At 35.6% G+C, this 14,409-nt stretch overlaps 1 protein-coding gene across 1 annotated transcript; it reads left to right on the top strand.

Annotated features, from left to right (window-relative positions):
* Nucleotides 1-12,544: 12,544 nt before the first annotated feature.
* Nucleotides 12,545-13,168, top strand: LOC122274523 (proline-rich protein 2-like). Its single transcript, XM_043083560.1, has one exon. The coding sequence runs from the start codon at nt 12,545-12,547 to the stop codon at nt 13,166-13,168; it is 624 nt and encodes a 207-aa protein (XP_042939494.1).
* Nucleotides 13,169-14,409: the final 1,241 nt, after the last annotated feature.

Below are 14,409 nucleotides of genomic sequence, written 5' to 3'. Positions count from 1 at the left end.
GTAAAAAATCTTCAAAAATTGTACAAAAACCTTGACAATTTTCCAATCATCTAAAGTTGGTGGTCCTTCTCCAACCTCACGTAAATGCTGGCCAAACTGATTGTCTTCATCTTACATCACCTCAAAAGCAGCATAATACTTGAGAGATGCACTCAACATCAGATAGGTTGAGTTTCATCTAGTTGGAACATCAAGAGAAAGAAGCGCACCACCCAAGATATTTGTCTCTCTGCACATGACTTGAAATTATCAAGTCTTGCAGGAGAAGACTTCACATATTTTATAGTATTTCGAATTTTCACAATTGATCCATCAATTTCTTTCAAGCCATCATGGACAATAAAATTCAAAATATGTGTACAACATCTAATATGCATAAGGTCATTGTCTAATACCAAACAATCTCTAAGTTTGGTAATCTTCCTCAAATAATCAATGGCCGTAGTATTAGAAGATGTATTGTCTACTGTGATTGTAAATATCTTTTTTATGCCCCATCTAAGTATAGATGATTCGATCTCTCTTCCTATTGTTGTCCCTTTATGATTAGGAACTTTCATAAAACCAATAATTCTTTTATGCAATACCCAATCATCATCAATAAAATGTGATGTTATGCACATATAATTAATATTTTGCACTGATGTCCACATATCAGTAGTGATGCAAATCTTATAATCAGATGCCATGAATATGTCCTTTAACTTGTCTTTTTCTATCAAGTACATTTTCTTACAATCTCGCATAACAATAATGCGAGAGGGAATTGGAAATCTAGGTTCAACTGTAGACATAAAGTCTTTAAATCCCTGTTTCTCTACAAATCTAAATGGTAGCTCATCCATAATTATCATCTTAGCTACCGCCAACCTTATTTTCTGCTCATTATACTTGGCAGATCCAAAACTAGGACTGCTAGTTGTACCATTCACCCCATCCCTTCTAGGTCCGGTCGTTTTTAATTGGGGGTTAACCTTTCCAATCTCAATAAATGCCTTACAATTGTCATTATGGTACCTCAAGGATGAAGTACATTGTTTTTTAGAATGACATAATAAAACCTTACCACAGTAATTGCATGTAGCTTTGTGAATATTGGGGTCTCCTTCCTCAATCCTAGAAAAATGAAGCCATACATCCGATTTACCCTGAGATCTTTTGATAGGAGGGCGAACATTAGAAGTAGTAGTTGTAGGGAGAGAGCTATCCAAATGATCCTGAGGAGTAGTTGTAGGTAGAGAGCTATCCAAATGAATTACATCAGGGATTGATTCAGACTCTGACGAAGGCATAGCAGCACTAGATTCCACAACTGCAATTTGAGATCAAGAAAGCATCATTAAATTATTAATCACATGGCAGGTGCAAATAAATCACTCCAAAACAATAGAGACAACTTAAATTAAATTAATAATATTAATAATATCTCCGTATGAAAAAAATTACTATCTATTTTGGAGAAAGCTAACTATATATGTTTTCTATAAAGTAGTTTTCTTATTGATATCTATTTTGGGTCCAATGTTAAAGGCCCAAGAACATGGAGTCTGACAGTGACAGCCCAACCCATGTTCATTTTCAAATTACTAATTATATTGTTATCAAAGAAAAGTGAGGTGTGATAGAACACTTTTGTTTTTGTTTTTTTTTTATTTTTTTTATTTTTATTTTTTATCGAGTGTTAAAATTAGTAGACGTGTTAAAATTGCCTTGAAATTAGTGACATTTTTAGGATCGTTTCAGGTTAAGGCCTTGTTCATATGTTGGAATATGTAATTGGTGTGGTTGAATGCTAGCCAGGCTGTTGGGCTTGAGCTAAACTACTTTTACAAAAGCTTGCTTAGGATTTAAGTCTTCCATGAGAGTAGAAGAAAACTTTTAAAATATGGTCGAGACTTTGAAAGTAAGAGTTCAGTGTACTATCAATAAATTAGTCAAAGTTAAAGGATATTTTTAGCTAATGTGAGATGAATTTTGTAACATACTAAAAGGAGATTAAATGACACTATAATTCAACTAGGAACACCTTACATTTTAAGAGTACTTTTTACAAACACATATCCTACAATTTCAACAAAATGGGCAATCATAACAGATTATGTAATAAAGAACACCATATTACAAACACATCATAAAAATATTATTCTTCCTGCTCAACCCACAGCAAACACACACACATACTCAAAGAAGCGAAGCCAGTTCTTGAAAGACCCTAAATCAAAACCTTAATAAAAAGAAGTTTGTAAATAAATTTTGGATTGAGGAAACCACACCAGCAACTAGTTTGTAAAGAAAAAGAAGTTAAGTCTCAAAAGGAGCTGGCATGATAAACCTGTCAACACCAACTAGTGTAGGAAAGAGTGTAGAACAAATAGGACAATAAGTTAGCTAGAAAACGGAGAGCAAATAATTAGAGTCTAAACCCAATAGAAATTACTGGTATAGGGTGAAACACGACAAAGTCTGAATTTGAAGTCAAATCCTCAAAGAATGTAAAACAAATGTCAGCCCAAAAATGACTCCACAATATGATGTTATTTTTCCATTAAAAAATATCTCTCCCCTCAATCCATGCCTATAAGAATTGCTTGCATGACTTTCAAACCACGTGAAGTAGATCATATCCAATCTGGCAAAGCCTTAAGACTTTTTCTGATAGATTTTCTGCTTAGATCCATACATATGTTGAATGACTGTGATATAGTACTAACCAAAGATTTTCTACTTAGATTGTATATTGAACGAACAGGGTTTCATAATAACAACTTGAAGTCATGCATCTAATTCAGTACATTAAAATCAAACAAACGAACTGGGTTTCATAAGGAGTTGCCAACAGATTGCTTGGACATCCATGCCATTTCAATAATGATGATAAGGGATGTGAAATTATACATTGAGACAAACAGTACTCATTCTCAAGTATATGTTATTATCCATCCTGCATGCATAAGAAGCGCTCTAGTATTTCTCAGAATTATATATATGGCTTCTCACTCTCAAGACGTAGTACTACTGTAACTTATCAAAAACTACAAATTGTCTTAAATTGCCATAGTGCGCAGAATTAATGTAATCTAAGCCCATATTTCTAGCAGTTTCCATATTTGCTTCACCATAATTAAAACCAAACAAACACACACAGATTTGCACAAAAGCTCCATCCAAACAAATAACACAGTTATGTAAAACCAAGGGTTGGGAAAAACTGTCATGAAAACTCCTAATCGAAAAGCCTTGAGTATTTACCTGCACAAGAGAGAGAGAGCGAGAGCCTTGAGAGTGTGAGAGTATGAGAGAGCAAGAGCCTTGAGAGTGTGAAATGGAGCTAGAGCCCAGCGGCTGTGGAGTCAGCTGAAGAAGAAACGTACTGGCCCTACTGGGTAAAGTCACTAAATCGGGTATTGGGTAATTACCCAACCCAACTTGATCCGAATAGAAAACGGTTCGGAAGCTGATCATTTCTACCCATTTAAAAACGATTCGGGTAATTTCGGGTCGGTATGATCGGGTATTCGGGTCGGGTCGGTTATTCGGTTTAATTGTTAAGCCCTAGTTGCAAGTACAATTGTCCATTAATATGTGCATCAATCTATTATAATTAGACAAAAAGTAGACTTTATTGAAAACAGTGCTAATTTAAAATTTAAGTATGAAGGAATCAGTATTAGTATGTAGATTAGTACGCAACTTTGCTTGTATGTAACAAAACTCTTATTTTAATGAAATGGTTTGTTTTTGTGCTTTGAAAATTTACGTCAAGATAGAAAAACAAAAATGCAAAGCAAATCAAAGCTTAATTGCAAAATGGCTAAACAATAGTGAGAAGTCTAGATAGATACCTCATTACAAAAATAAGGGAGAGCTTGGTTATCTACGTACAAAAATAGAGTAGTCATAATAGGCAAATTCGTTAATAACAGTAGCGTAAGAAAAGTCCAAAGGTGAGAAACAAAGTATATTCTCTTGTATTGATCACGTCGTGCTCTATACATAAGGATTGTTCTATTTATAGAGTACAGCAAGAATGGAATAAAAATAAAAGAATAAATACAATGCTAATGCCAGTGTATAATAACAAACTCTAACAGAATTGCTTTATGGACTTTTATCTGGTGGAACTGTGATCATCTTAGAGGGATGATCTTGCTGTATTCTCAATATCCCCCCGCAAAATGGAGAGTAAATGTTAATTACTCCCATCTTGAGTAGCAATCGGTTGAACGTGGGAGAGTGTAATGGTTTGGTGAGTAAATCTGCTATCTGAGCTGAAGATGGAACATGTGCGGTGACAACTTGTCCAAAGTTGATCTTGTCGTGAACTATATGACAGTCGAGTTCAATGTGTTTCATATGTTCGTGAAATACTGGGTTAGCCGCGATGTGAAGGGAAGCTAAGTTATCACAGTACAAAGTTGCAGGTTGTGAGATTTTTATATTCAAGTCGTGAAGCAAGTACCTCAGCCATGTGAGCTCGAATACCACTGAAGCCATGGCCAAATACTCAAACTCCGCAGATGAACGAGATACAGTGGTCTGCTTTTTGAATTTTCAGGAGACAAGTGAGCTGTCAATGAATATGCAGAAGCCAGTTGTTGAGTGACAAGTGTCTGGACAATTTTCCCAATTAGCATCGGAATAAGACACAAGATCGAAGGTAAAGGATGTTGGAAAAAATAGGCCCTCACCCGGTGTGCCTTTGAGATATCTAAGGACCTTAGTGACAACATTGTAATGAGGAAGCCGTAGGGATTCCATGAGCTAGCTAAGCAAGTGAACACTATAGCTTAAGTCTGGTCTTGTGTTGGTGAGGTATAGCAATTTTCCCACTAGTTTCTGATACAAGGTGGGATCATGAAAAAGTTCTCCTTCATCTTTGCTTAGCTTGATGTTGGGTTCCATGGATAAAGGGGATGGCTTGGATGCTAGCAAGCCGACTTCAAATAATATATCCAAAGAAAATTTGCATTGACAAAGCTAAATGCCTTTGTTGGAATGTGCGATTTCCATGTCGAGGAAATACTTAAGTGGCCCGAGAGTTTTGAGCTTGAATTTGGATTCCAAGAAACATTTGACAGCATTACTCAAGGTAGTATCTGAGCTCATTAAGATAATGTCGTCGACATAGATGAGCAATGTAACAAATGAGCTTGCTGTGTTCTTGATAAATAAGCTGTAATCAACTTTCGATTGGATGAAACCAAACTCAGCAAGTGTGGAGGACAGCTTGGTATTCCACTGTCTGGAAGCTTGGCAGAGACCATAAAGGCTCTTTTGGAGGTGACAAACCTTGTTGGTTTTGACAGCATAGTGACCAAGAGGAGGCTTCATGTAAATTTCTTTATCAAGTTCACCATATAAGAAGGCATTGTTGACATCTAATTGTTGAAGTTCCCACCCTTTGATGGCTGCAACAGCAAGAATGCAATGGATAGAAGTGATTTTGGCAACGGGTGAGAAGGTGTCATGGAAGTCTATCCCTTCACGATGTGTAAAACCTTTGGCGACCAATCGAGCCTTAGCTCTTTCAATGGTTCCATTGGCATGAAATTTGAATTTGTAGGTCCATTTGAAATCAATTGGCTACTTGTCGAGAGGGAGATCAACAATGGACCAGGTCTCATTTAACTTGAGAGCAGCTAGTTCTTGCTCCATTGCTTTGCACCAAATAGGTAATTTGACAGCTTGGGTGTAGGAAGAGGGTTCGGTGTGAAGGGAAATTGAAGTTGTAAAAGCTTTGAATGTAGGGGAAAGAGAATCATAAGACAAGAAGGAAGAAAGAGGGAATGGAAGAGTGTTACTTGCAGTGATGTGAGCACCAATAGCTGTCATCGTGGATGTTGACTGGAGTGAGGTAGTGGCTTGTTGGTAGTGAAAATCATGAAGGTATGCTGGGGCTTTTCTTATTCTAGTTGAGTGGCGTGGAGGTGGGATTGTAGGGGTAGTGAGAGGAGAAGATGGAGGGGTATTAGTGATTGTTGGTTCAGGATATGGGAAATCAATATGGCTATAATCTTGTTGGGCAATTGGAGAGGGCGGAAGTGGTGGAGATAATGGGATATGTGTGGAGGGTATTTGTGGGGTAGGAAATGACGCAGGGGAAGTAATACTTGTGGTTTGTTTCAACGAGAAAAATTCTTCATGAAAGACTACATTGCGAGAGATGAATATGTATTTGGTATTAAGATCAAGGAGTTTGTATCCCTTGACACCATACAGGTAACCAAGAAAAATACATGAACGAGCTCGTGGATCAAATTTAGTACGTGTATGGGCAAGGGTGGAAGCATAGCATAAACAACTGAATATTTTGAGGTGAGAGTATGATGGTTTACGATTGTATAAAAGCTCAAAAGGTGATTTGTATTGGAGGAGAGGTGTAGGGGTTCTATTGATAAGGTATACTGTTGTAGTAATGAACTCAGACCAGTATTCATGGGCATGTTTGATTGGAACTTCAATGCGCGTGCCACATTTAAAATATATTGGTGTTTACATTCAGCTAAGGCGTTTTGTTGGGGTGTGGCGACACATGTAAGTTGGTGTATTACCCCCATTAGATTGATAGAAGGATGGCATCTGAAACTCAGCTCCATTATCGAATCTTATGGTTTTGATTTTGGTCTCAAATTGAGTTTGGACAATGGAAAAAAAAAATTTGAAGAGAGAGTTGAGCTTCAGCTTTGGCTTTGAGAAGAAATACCGAAGTGCAACATGTGAATTGGTCAACAATGGTAAGAAAATATTTGGCGCCATCGTGAGATTGAATTTGATTTGGTCCCCATATGTCTACATAAATAATTTCAAAAGGTTTTGTTACTTTGGTTTCAGATTGCGGAAAAGGTAATTTTTGGTGTTTTGCAAGTGGGCAAACTTCACATGGAATTTTGGAAGCCGTGTGATGCTTGTAATTGTAAATATTGATATCATTCAAAATATATGGAGTCATTGAACTATGTCCAAGTCGATAGTGCCACAAAGTAAATGTATCAAATTTGGAATTTTTTGTAGTAAAAGCTGAACTATTCGAATGTAAAAACTGAAAGGGAAGCAATGTTGGTTGCAGGGCAGTGGCATTGCGTCTTGGTAGCTGGAGGTGATACAGGCCGTTAAGAACAATCCCCACTCCAATTGTCATCCAAGATGAAAGGTCCTGGATAAAACAAGCAGAGGACGAAAAAATTAAGCAGCAATTCGAGTGAGTGGCTAATGTTCTGGCAGAAATAAGGTTGAATGAAAATTCAGGAACACATAATGCATTTTTGAGAATTGGAGAAGTAGAAAGGTGCACATCACTGACGTGTGTAGCTGCTGTGGAGTGACCATTGGGAACTTCGATGGAGTGAGTGACAGAGGTTATGTTGTGAGTGAATAGGTGGGGGTTACAGATCATATGATCTGTAGCACCCATGTCCAATATCTATGAGGTAGTGAGATGTGTGGGTTGAGTGTGTGCTTTTGTAAAATTACGAAAGTAAATACCAGACGTAGGAGAGGTGCTAGAATCAGAGACGCTAGCATGGGCATGGTTCACGACTAGAGTGGTAGGAGCATTGGAGGATGATTTGAGCAAAGTAATGAGCTGACTATATTTGAGAGAGAGGTGGTCCATAGTTGATTTGGTCCTGCTCAAGAGAAGAGTGATTTGCCGACAACTTGGATTTGGAGTGGTTCTTGTGTCCATGAGGAAAACCATTCAACTTGTAACACTTCTCCTTTGTGTGTCCTGGTATGTGGCAGTGAGCACAAACGGGAAGGTGTGGGTTAGCTTTAAAACAACGTTCAAGAGAGTGACCCGAGATATTATAGTGGGAACAAAATAGTCTATCCTTGCGAGATGAAGCAGTTGAACGTTGATCTGGAGCTTGAGCAGCCATAGCAAGCGGCGCATGTAGAGCATGAAGTTGTCAACGACGTTCCTCTTGTTGGACCAAAGAGAGGACGCGATTTAAAGGAGGAAGAGGATCGTGAAGGAGGATCTGTGCCTGAACTGCATCATATGAGTCTTGAAGACCCATTAAAAATTGCATAACCTTGTGTCGATGAGTGTAGTCCATAAGTGTCTTGAGGGAACCACATGTGCAGGTCGGCATTGGTTCATAGATTTCTAGTTTGTCCCAAAAACTCTTGAGTTGGTTGTAATATTGGCTCACTGAATCGTTGTCTTGGATTAGTGAGGAAATGGATTTTGTAAACTGAAATATGCATGGAGCATTTTGGATGGAGAAGCGTTTAAGGAGATCCTTCCATATGTTTACCACTATATCTGCATGCGCGATGCTTGATCTATGTTCTAAACCAACTGAATGTTGGATCCAAGCGATGATCATATCATTACAGCGCTCCCAATGACTAAAGAGAGGATCAGATTCTCGAGTGGGTTTGGAAATTTTGCCGTCGATGAAGCCAAGTTTGTTTTTTATGTTTAGTGTGCGGCGCTTGGTTCTTGCCCATGTTACGTAGTTCTCGGTGGTGAGTAAGTCTGGAACCAATGGAGATGACTCAACTTCACCAGGTTGAATGTAGTATGGGCTCGCGGGATGGTGGGGATTGTTTTCAGGGTTGGGTGGTGGTGGTGGTGGCATGTTGGAATTAGTGTTGGAAGAGTTTTCAGTCATAGCTCTAGTACCATAATAACAGTAGCGTAAGAAAAGTCCAAAGGTGAGAAACAAAGTATATTCTCTTGTATTGATCACGTCGTGCTCTATACATAAGGACTGTTCTATTTATAGAGTACAACAAGAATGGAATAAAAATAAAAGAATGAATACAATGCTAATGCTAGCGTATAATAACAAACTCTAACATAATTGCTTTATGGACTTTTATCTGGTGGAACTATGATCATCTTAGAGGGATGAGCTTGCTGTATTCTCAACATTCATTCAACAGGTCAACTAGCATTCTCCAAACTAATGAGATCCACTTTCTACCTTGATTGGAACCCAAAACAAGGTAAAAAAAACTGAGAAATAAACTCAAATACTGAATCTAATGTCCGAAAAACTTGGATCTTCGCCTACGATCAGGTAGAATTTGAAGAAATCAGGCAACCTCTGGCGGAGGAAGATTGAGGATGAATCGGAGTTGCTGTGGGCCCGACTACGAACGGTTTGGAGAAAATCCATCTCCACTTGATCGAACTTGCACAAATTGCGGTGGTTCCGGCTTATATTGTTGCAAAAATACCATTCTTACGAGATTGATTGGGCATCTATTTTAGCCTAATTTCCATATCCATGTTGATTTTCTCTACTTCCAATGAGTTTTGTTATATACAAGTAAAGTTACGTATTAATCTGCGTATTAATACTGATTTATTCATATTTAAAATTTAAATTAGCACTACTTTCAATAAAATTTACTTTTTGACCAATCACATTAGATCGATACACATATTAGTGTATAGTTGTGCTTGCAACTAGATTTTTTTGCCTCCAATTGTATCTTTTGTATTTTTTATTTTTTTAATTGCCTGGGTTAATCCTTTTGTCCATGGTAGTGGGTTAGATAGTGGTTTTTTCAAGTGGCTGCTACAATGGAGTTTTTGGCAGTTGCGGGGCTATTCTTTAGGATTTGGTCTGCTAAATAATTCAATTTGTAAGTCTATTCACTATGGTCGTCTGTTTTGTTTTCTTCATTTTTTTAATTTCTGCTTTTATTTTTGATTTTAATTAAAAACACCAGGTTAGCTTCCGTATGCGGTTTGGTGCACCAACCGGTTGTACCTAGCATAATTGTTATTGAAAATGTATGGCTTTCCAAACCTACACCTCGTTTTCTACCAGCCTTCTACTAATACTACTACTCGCTATATACTATTCGTGGCTGGGAAAATGGGACAAGTCGGTGAGAGCATTCATATTGGGTTCCTCATAAAATTTCCTACAATTTAGTTAAAAATGACATTTCCTAAAAGTTTTTCCTAAATTTTACTTATCTTTCAAAAACCTCCTACATCTCATTCCCTATACTTTTTCTATTATATTAAAATAATATTTCTTTATTCTTTCTTTACTACTTTTTTCTCAATTTTATTTTCAAACTTAACTATTCAATATTTTTTTGTTATGTTTTGAACTATTACTTTAGTAAATATTTTAAGCAAAAATTTAAATTATTTTTTTATGGGTATGATAATATTTTTAAAATTATTTTTTTATTTTTCGTAATTATTTAAATTATTTTTAAAATTATTATTTAAAACTGTAACAAATATGAGTATGATAGAAAGTATAGATGATTGGAAGAATAATTTATTTTATGTATTAGAATAAAATATTGATAAAAAATGGTTTAGGGAATAAATAGTGGTTCCCCAAATATGAGAAATCATTGTTTATTCTCTAAACATTTTTTCACATCCATAAGGATTATCATGTCTATTGTTGCTAGGATGAATTTGAAATTATATCAGTTATATGTAAAAATAGTTTTTCTTAATTGTGAATTAAAAGATGATATATTTATGATTCTACCAGAAGGATTCCAAATTAAAGTTCATAGTTTTTTTCTTTTTATTATATTTTGTTTAACTTTTTAAATTTGTGACATATTTTAAATTTATTTAAATTTCTGTATTTACCTTTTCATTTATTATGTTTTTTTTTTGTCAACTGGGCACACGAGCAGCACGCTGCCCTTACTATTGTGTGTGTGTGTATATATATATGTTTGTTTGGTCCTTTAATTGGACAGAGTAACATACTTTAGAGAAAGTGAGATATAAAAAATTTTAAAAAACACAAATTAATGAGTATATATTTTTTAGAATATTTTCAGATAAAAGAAAATGTGTTCTTTTGATGGAGTTTTGAACTCAACCACTTGTGCATAGTTGGTTTGGGTTATACGATGATCAGTTGAGTTGTTGTATCCTAGAGGAGTAAGTCAAGAGGAGTTCTGCTGCATCAGTTAATCTGAAATTTTATACACCGTAGAGGGCTTGAATCTCCTTATAGAGAGCAAGATTTTCATGCCTCAATTCAAATTGATTTCATTTGAATGTTAATTTTATTATAATTTTCATCATATTATTGTGTATTTCACTAACACATTCAATTATGAACCTTAAAATATCTTTGAAACTTCGAACCTGCTCCAATGTATCAACTTGAACAAAGATAGGCTAAACTTAAAATCTACAACTTGCATTATCTACATGATCCGTGATCATAAGTGCTATTACAATATCCAATGCCCCTGCATCTAGTTCATAAATGAAAGAGTAAATACTTAAAAGCCCCACTCGCCACCACCATCTGAAAGATCTAATCTTTGTGGCTGAAAAGAGACAAGCGTATTACCTTCACGCTTCATCACAGATTCTAAAGTCTATCAAACTTAGTTCAAACTATTATCCATCACTTTTCACATCTATCTTACTGCTTTCATTTTTTATTTTTTTATTGTTAATTAAAATAAAATAAAAAAGAACTTGTCTCTCGAAATTTTGTATGTAGAGGTTGAGTCATCTCCTTTTATGAATGGTGAGATTAAATCTCTGTTTAGGTAGAGAGTGCTGTTTTTTGGATTTCTTTTTTTTTGTTGTAGATTATTAGGAGTAGTGAAGACTAGACCAGTTATAAAAGGAAATAGTTTATTGGTAGAGATCCTAATGCATTATTTTAGTTTATGATATCATATTTGATATTGGGACATCACAAAATATATCCAATCATTGATGTAAATTTCTTGATAAATGAATGATAACAATTTTCCTTAAAAAAAATCTAAAAAAGAAGACATCAATGTTGTTAAAATATAAAAATATTATTGGATTCCAAGATGACCCAAGCCACCGCATTGGTGGCTTTGATCGTACCAAACTTTGGGGTGGCTCGAACAACCACATAAAAGTAATAAATTAGTTCATAATTTCTTTTGTTGAATTAGGTAATAGGTTTTTAGTTTTTAGTTTGAGTAATGTTACATACCACACCACAATCTCACTTACATCCCACTATATATGATGTGACGTATTTATCACCATTTGATGATAAAGAAGTAGGCAATAAATAATCATTCAATAGTAGTAAATGTGCCACATCTTACTTAATGGGATCATCTTACTTAATGGGATGCAAGTAGCATTGTAGTATAATGTATAGAATTTTCCTTTTGATTTTTCTAGTGAATGATCATCGGTCATCTAAGGAAGATGGGGGAATTAATGAAAATTTCCATCATGCCTAAATAATAGGGATAGTTAAATAAATAGATTTTCACAATTCTATGAATTGATCATTACAACTTGAAAAGAGACAAATACATGTTATACTTGTGGATAGACTTAGTAAACCCTAGCATCAAATATTAACACGTTATACTGGTTCTGTTCTCTTAATTGTAAAAGAATATGTGGCAAAGCCAATTATAAAAAATTCAGATACGGATACCTTGTTGAAAAAGTCAAATAAGCAAGAATTTCGATCATTGCTAAAATAGATAGAGAATTAGTGTACAATATCAAAGAAACAGGAAGACCATTGAAAAGTAATATCATTTCAAAAATAGGAACAATCGGATGTCATTTAAAGGGTGAATGTATGTGAAAGGAGGTAATAGAATTGAGACAGTGAAGCCTGGGAAATTGAAAAAGATGGAGGTAGGCGGTCAAAGATGGTTGTGCGTGGCCCTTGTATTTGTTCTGACTATTTTTCATATTGAAGCTGCTAGAATTGGTCAAGGAGGAGAAGTTGCCTTCAACTTGGACAACAACAAAGTACAACAGCGAGATCTGTCCAAGGGTATCTACTATGGGATGAAGCCTAAAGGTGTACCACTTCCTCCATCTGGGCCTAGCAAGAGGACGTCTGCCTCTCCTCCTCCACCTCCTCATCATCGCTTTAATCAAGCTCTCATCAAGGGCCCTGTTCCTCCCTCTGGGCCTAGCAAAAGGACCTCTGACTCTCCTCCTCCACCTCCTCATCATCGTTTTAATCAAGCTCTCATCAAGGGCCCTGTTCCTCCCTCTGGGCCTAGCAAAAGGACCTCTGACTCTCCTCCTCCACCTCCTCATCATCGCTTTAATCAAGCTCTCGTCAAGGGCCCTGTTCCTCCCTCTGCCCCTAACCAAAGGACCTATGACTCTCCTCCTCCACCTCCTCATCATCGCTTTAATCAAGCTCTTGTCAAGGGCCCTGTTCCTCCCTCTGCCCCTAACTGAAGCCCCTTTGATCCCTCTGTCCCTCCTCCTCGTTTTTGAAGTCCCACGGCCTCAACTCTCGTAAATAACCAGCTTTTCAAGTTTCAACCAATGAAGAGAATAATTGTGACTCAACTTTTACATTAATAAAATAAGATGGTTTTATGTATTTGTCCGAGTATCAAACTCATCAATTGTAATAGTTTGAATTGACAATTATATATAAGAAGACATCATGTGTAAGGCAAAAATGATATTTACGCGTTGCATTTTCGTAACTAAGGACAAGACACAACGGTTTGAATGGTCCGCGTGTTTGTGTTTGAATATTGATGAACCTACTTGTGTCTATCCCACCCATCAGTGACTTCGTTTACATTCTGACGATTCATAAACTCTGCCTGGTGACATGGTCATAAGGATGGAATCAATTACTAATATTGAAGACAAGTAGTCTCCCTCAATCGAGAAATATTCATATAGCATAAAAACACGCATACCACATTAAATTAGAATTTATATTTCATTCAATTATGAACCTTAAAATATCTTTGAAATTTTGAATCTGCTTTAATGCATCAACTTGAACAAAGATGGCCTGAACTTAAAATCTACAACTCGCATTATCTACATGATCTGTAATCAGAAGTGCTATTACAATTTCCTATGCCCCTTCATTTGGTTCATAAATAAAATTAGAAATACATAAAAGCCCCACTCGAATCACCTCCAAAATATCAATTTTGACAATCACTTCTGGAATACCCAAATTATATTTAGAAACTTACAATATACCCCTTTTCCCTTAAAATAATAAAAAAATGACAAAATAGGAAGACGAAGATAGAATAATCTTCAAAAATTCTACATTACCACTTTTTGGAGTTTTTCAAAATTTATTGTTCAATTTTCTTTCAATGTTTTATTTTTTTAAATTATTTTAATTTTTATAATTATTTTCTAACATTTTCATTCTTCATGTTATTATACTTTATTCATTTATCACTAATATGTATATCAAAATGAAGTAGATTGCAATTTCTTAATAGTTGAGAGGACGATTACTAAAATCGATAGTTTGAAAGATGATTATAAAGAGAATCTGCTGTTAAAATATAGTATAAAATTTGGTTTTACATGCTCCTATCATGGATTGTCACGTAATGATTACACAATTTTAAAAATAAGATAAACCAAATAAACTTATTACTAAAACTATAAAATTGGAAATTTCAACCCTTAAAACTACTAATTCTAATTAA

The sequence above is a fragment of the Carya illinoinensis genome, chromosome 1, assembly GCF_018687715.1.
Source record: "Carya illinoinensis cultivar Pawnee chromosome 1, C.illinoinensisPawnee_v1, whole genome shotgun sequence".
Taxonomy (NCBI): domain Eukaryota; kingdom Viridiplantae; phylum Streptophyta; class Magnoliopsida; order Fagales; family Juglandaceae; genus Carya; species Carya illinoinensis.
Note: the sequence above shows the minus strand (reverse complement) of the source record. Positions and strands in the feature narration are given on the sequence as shown.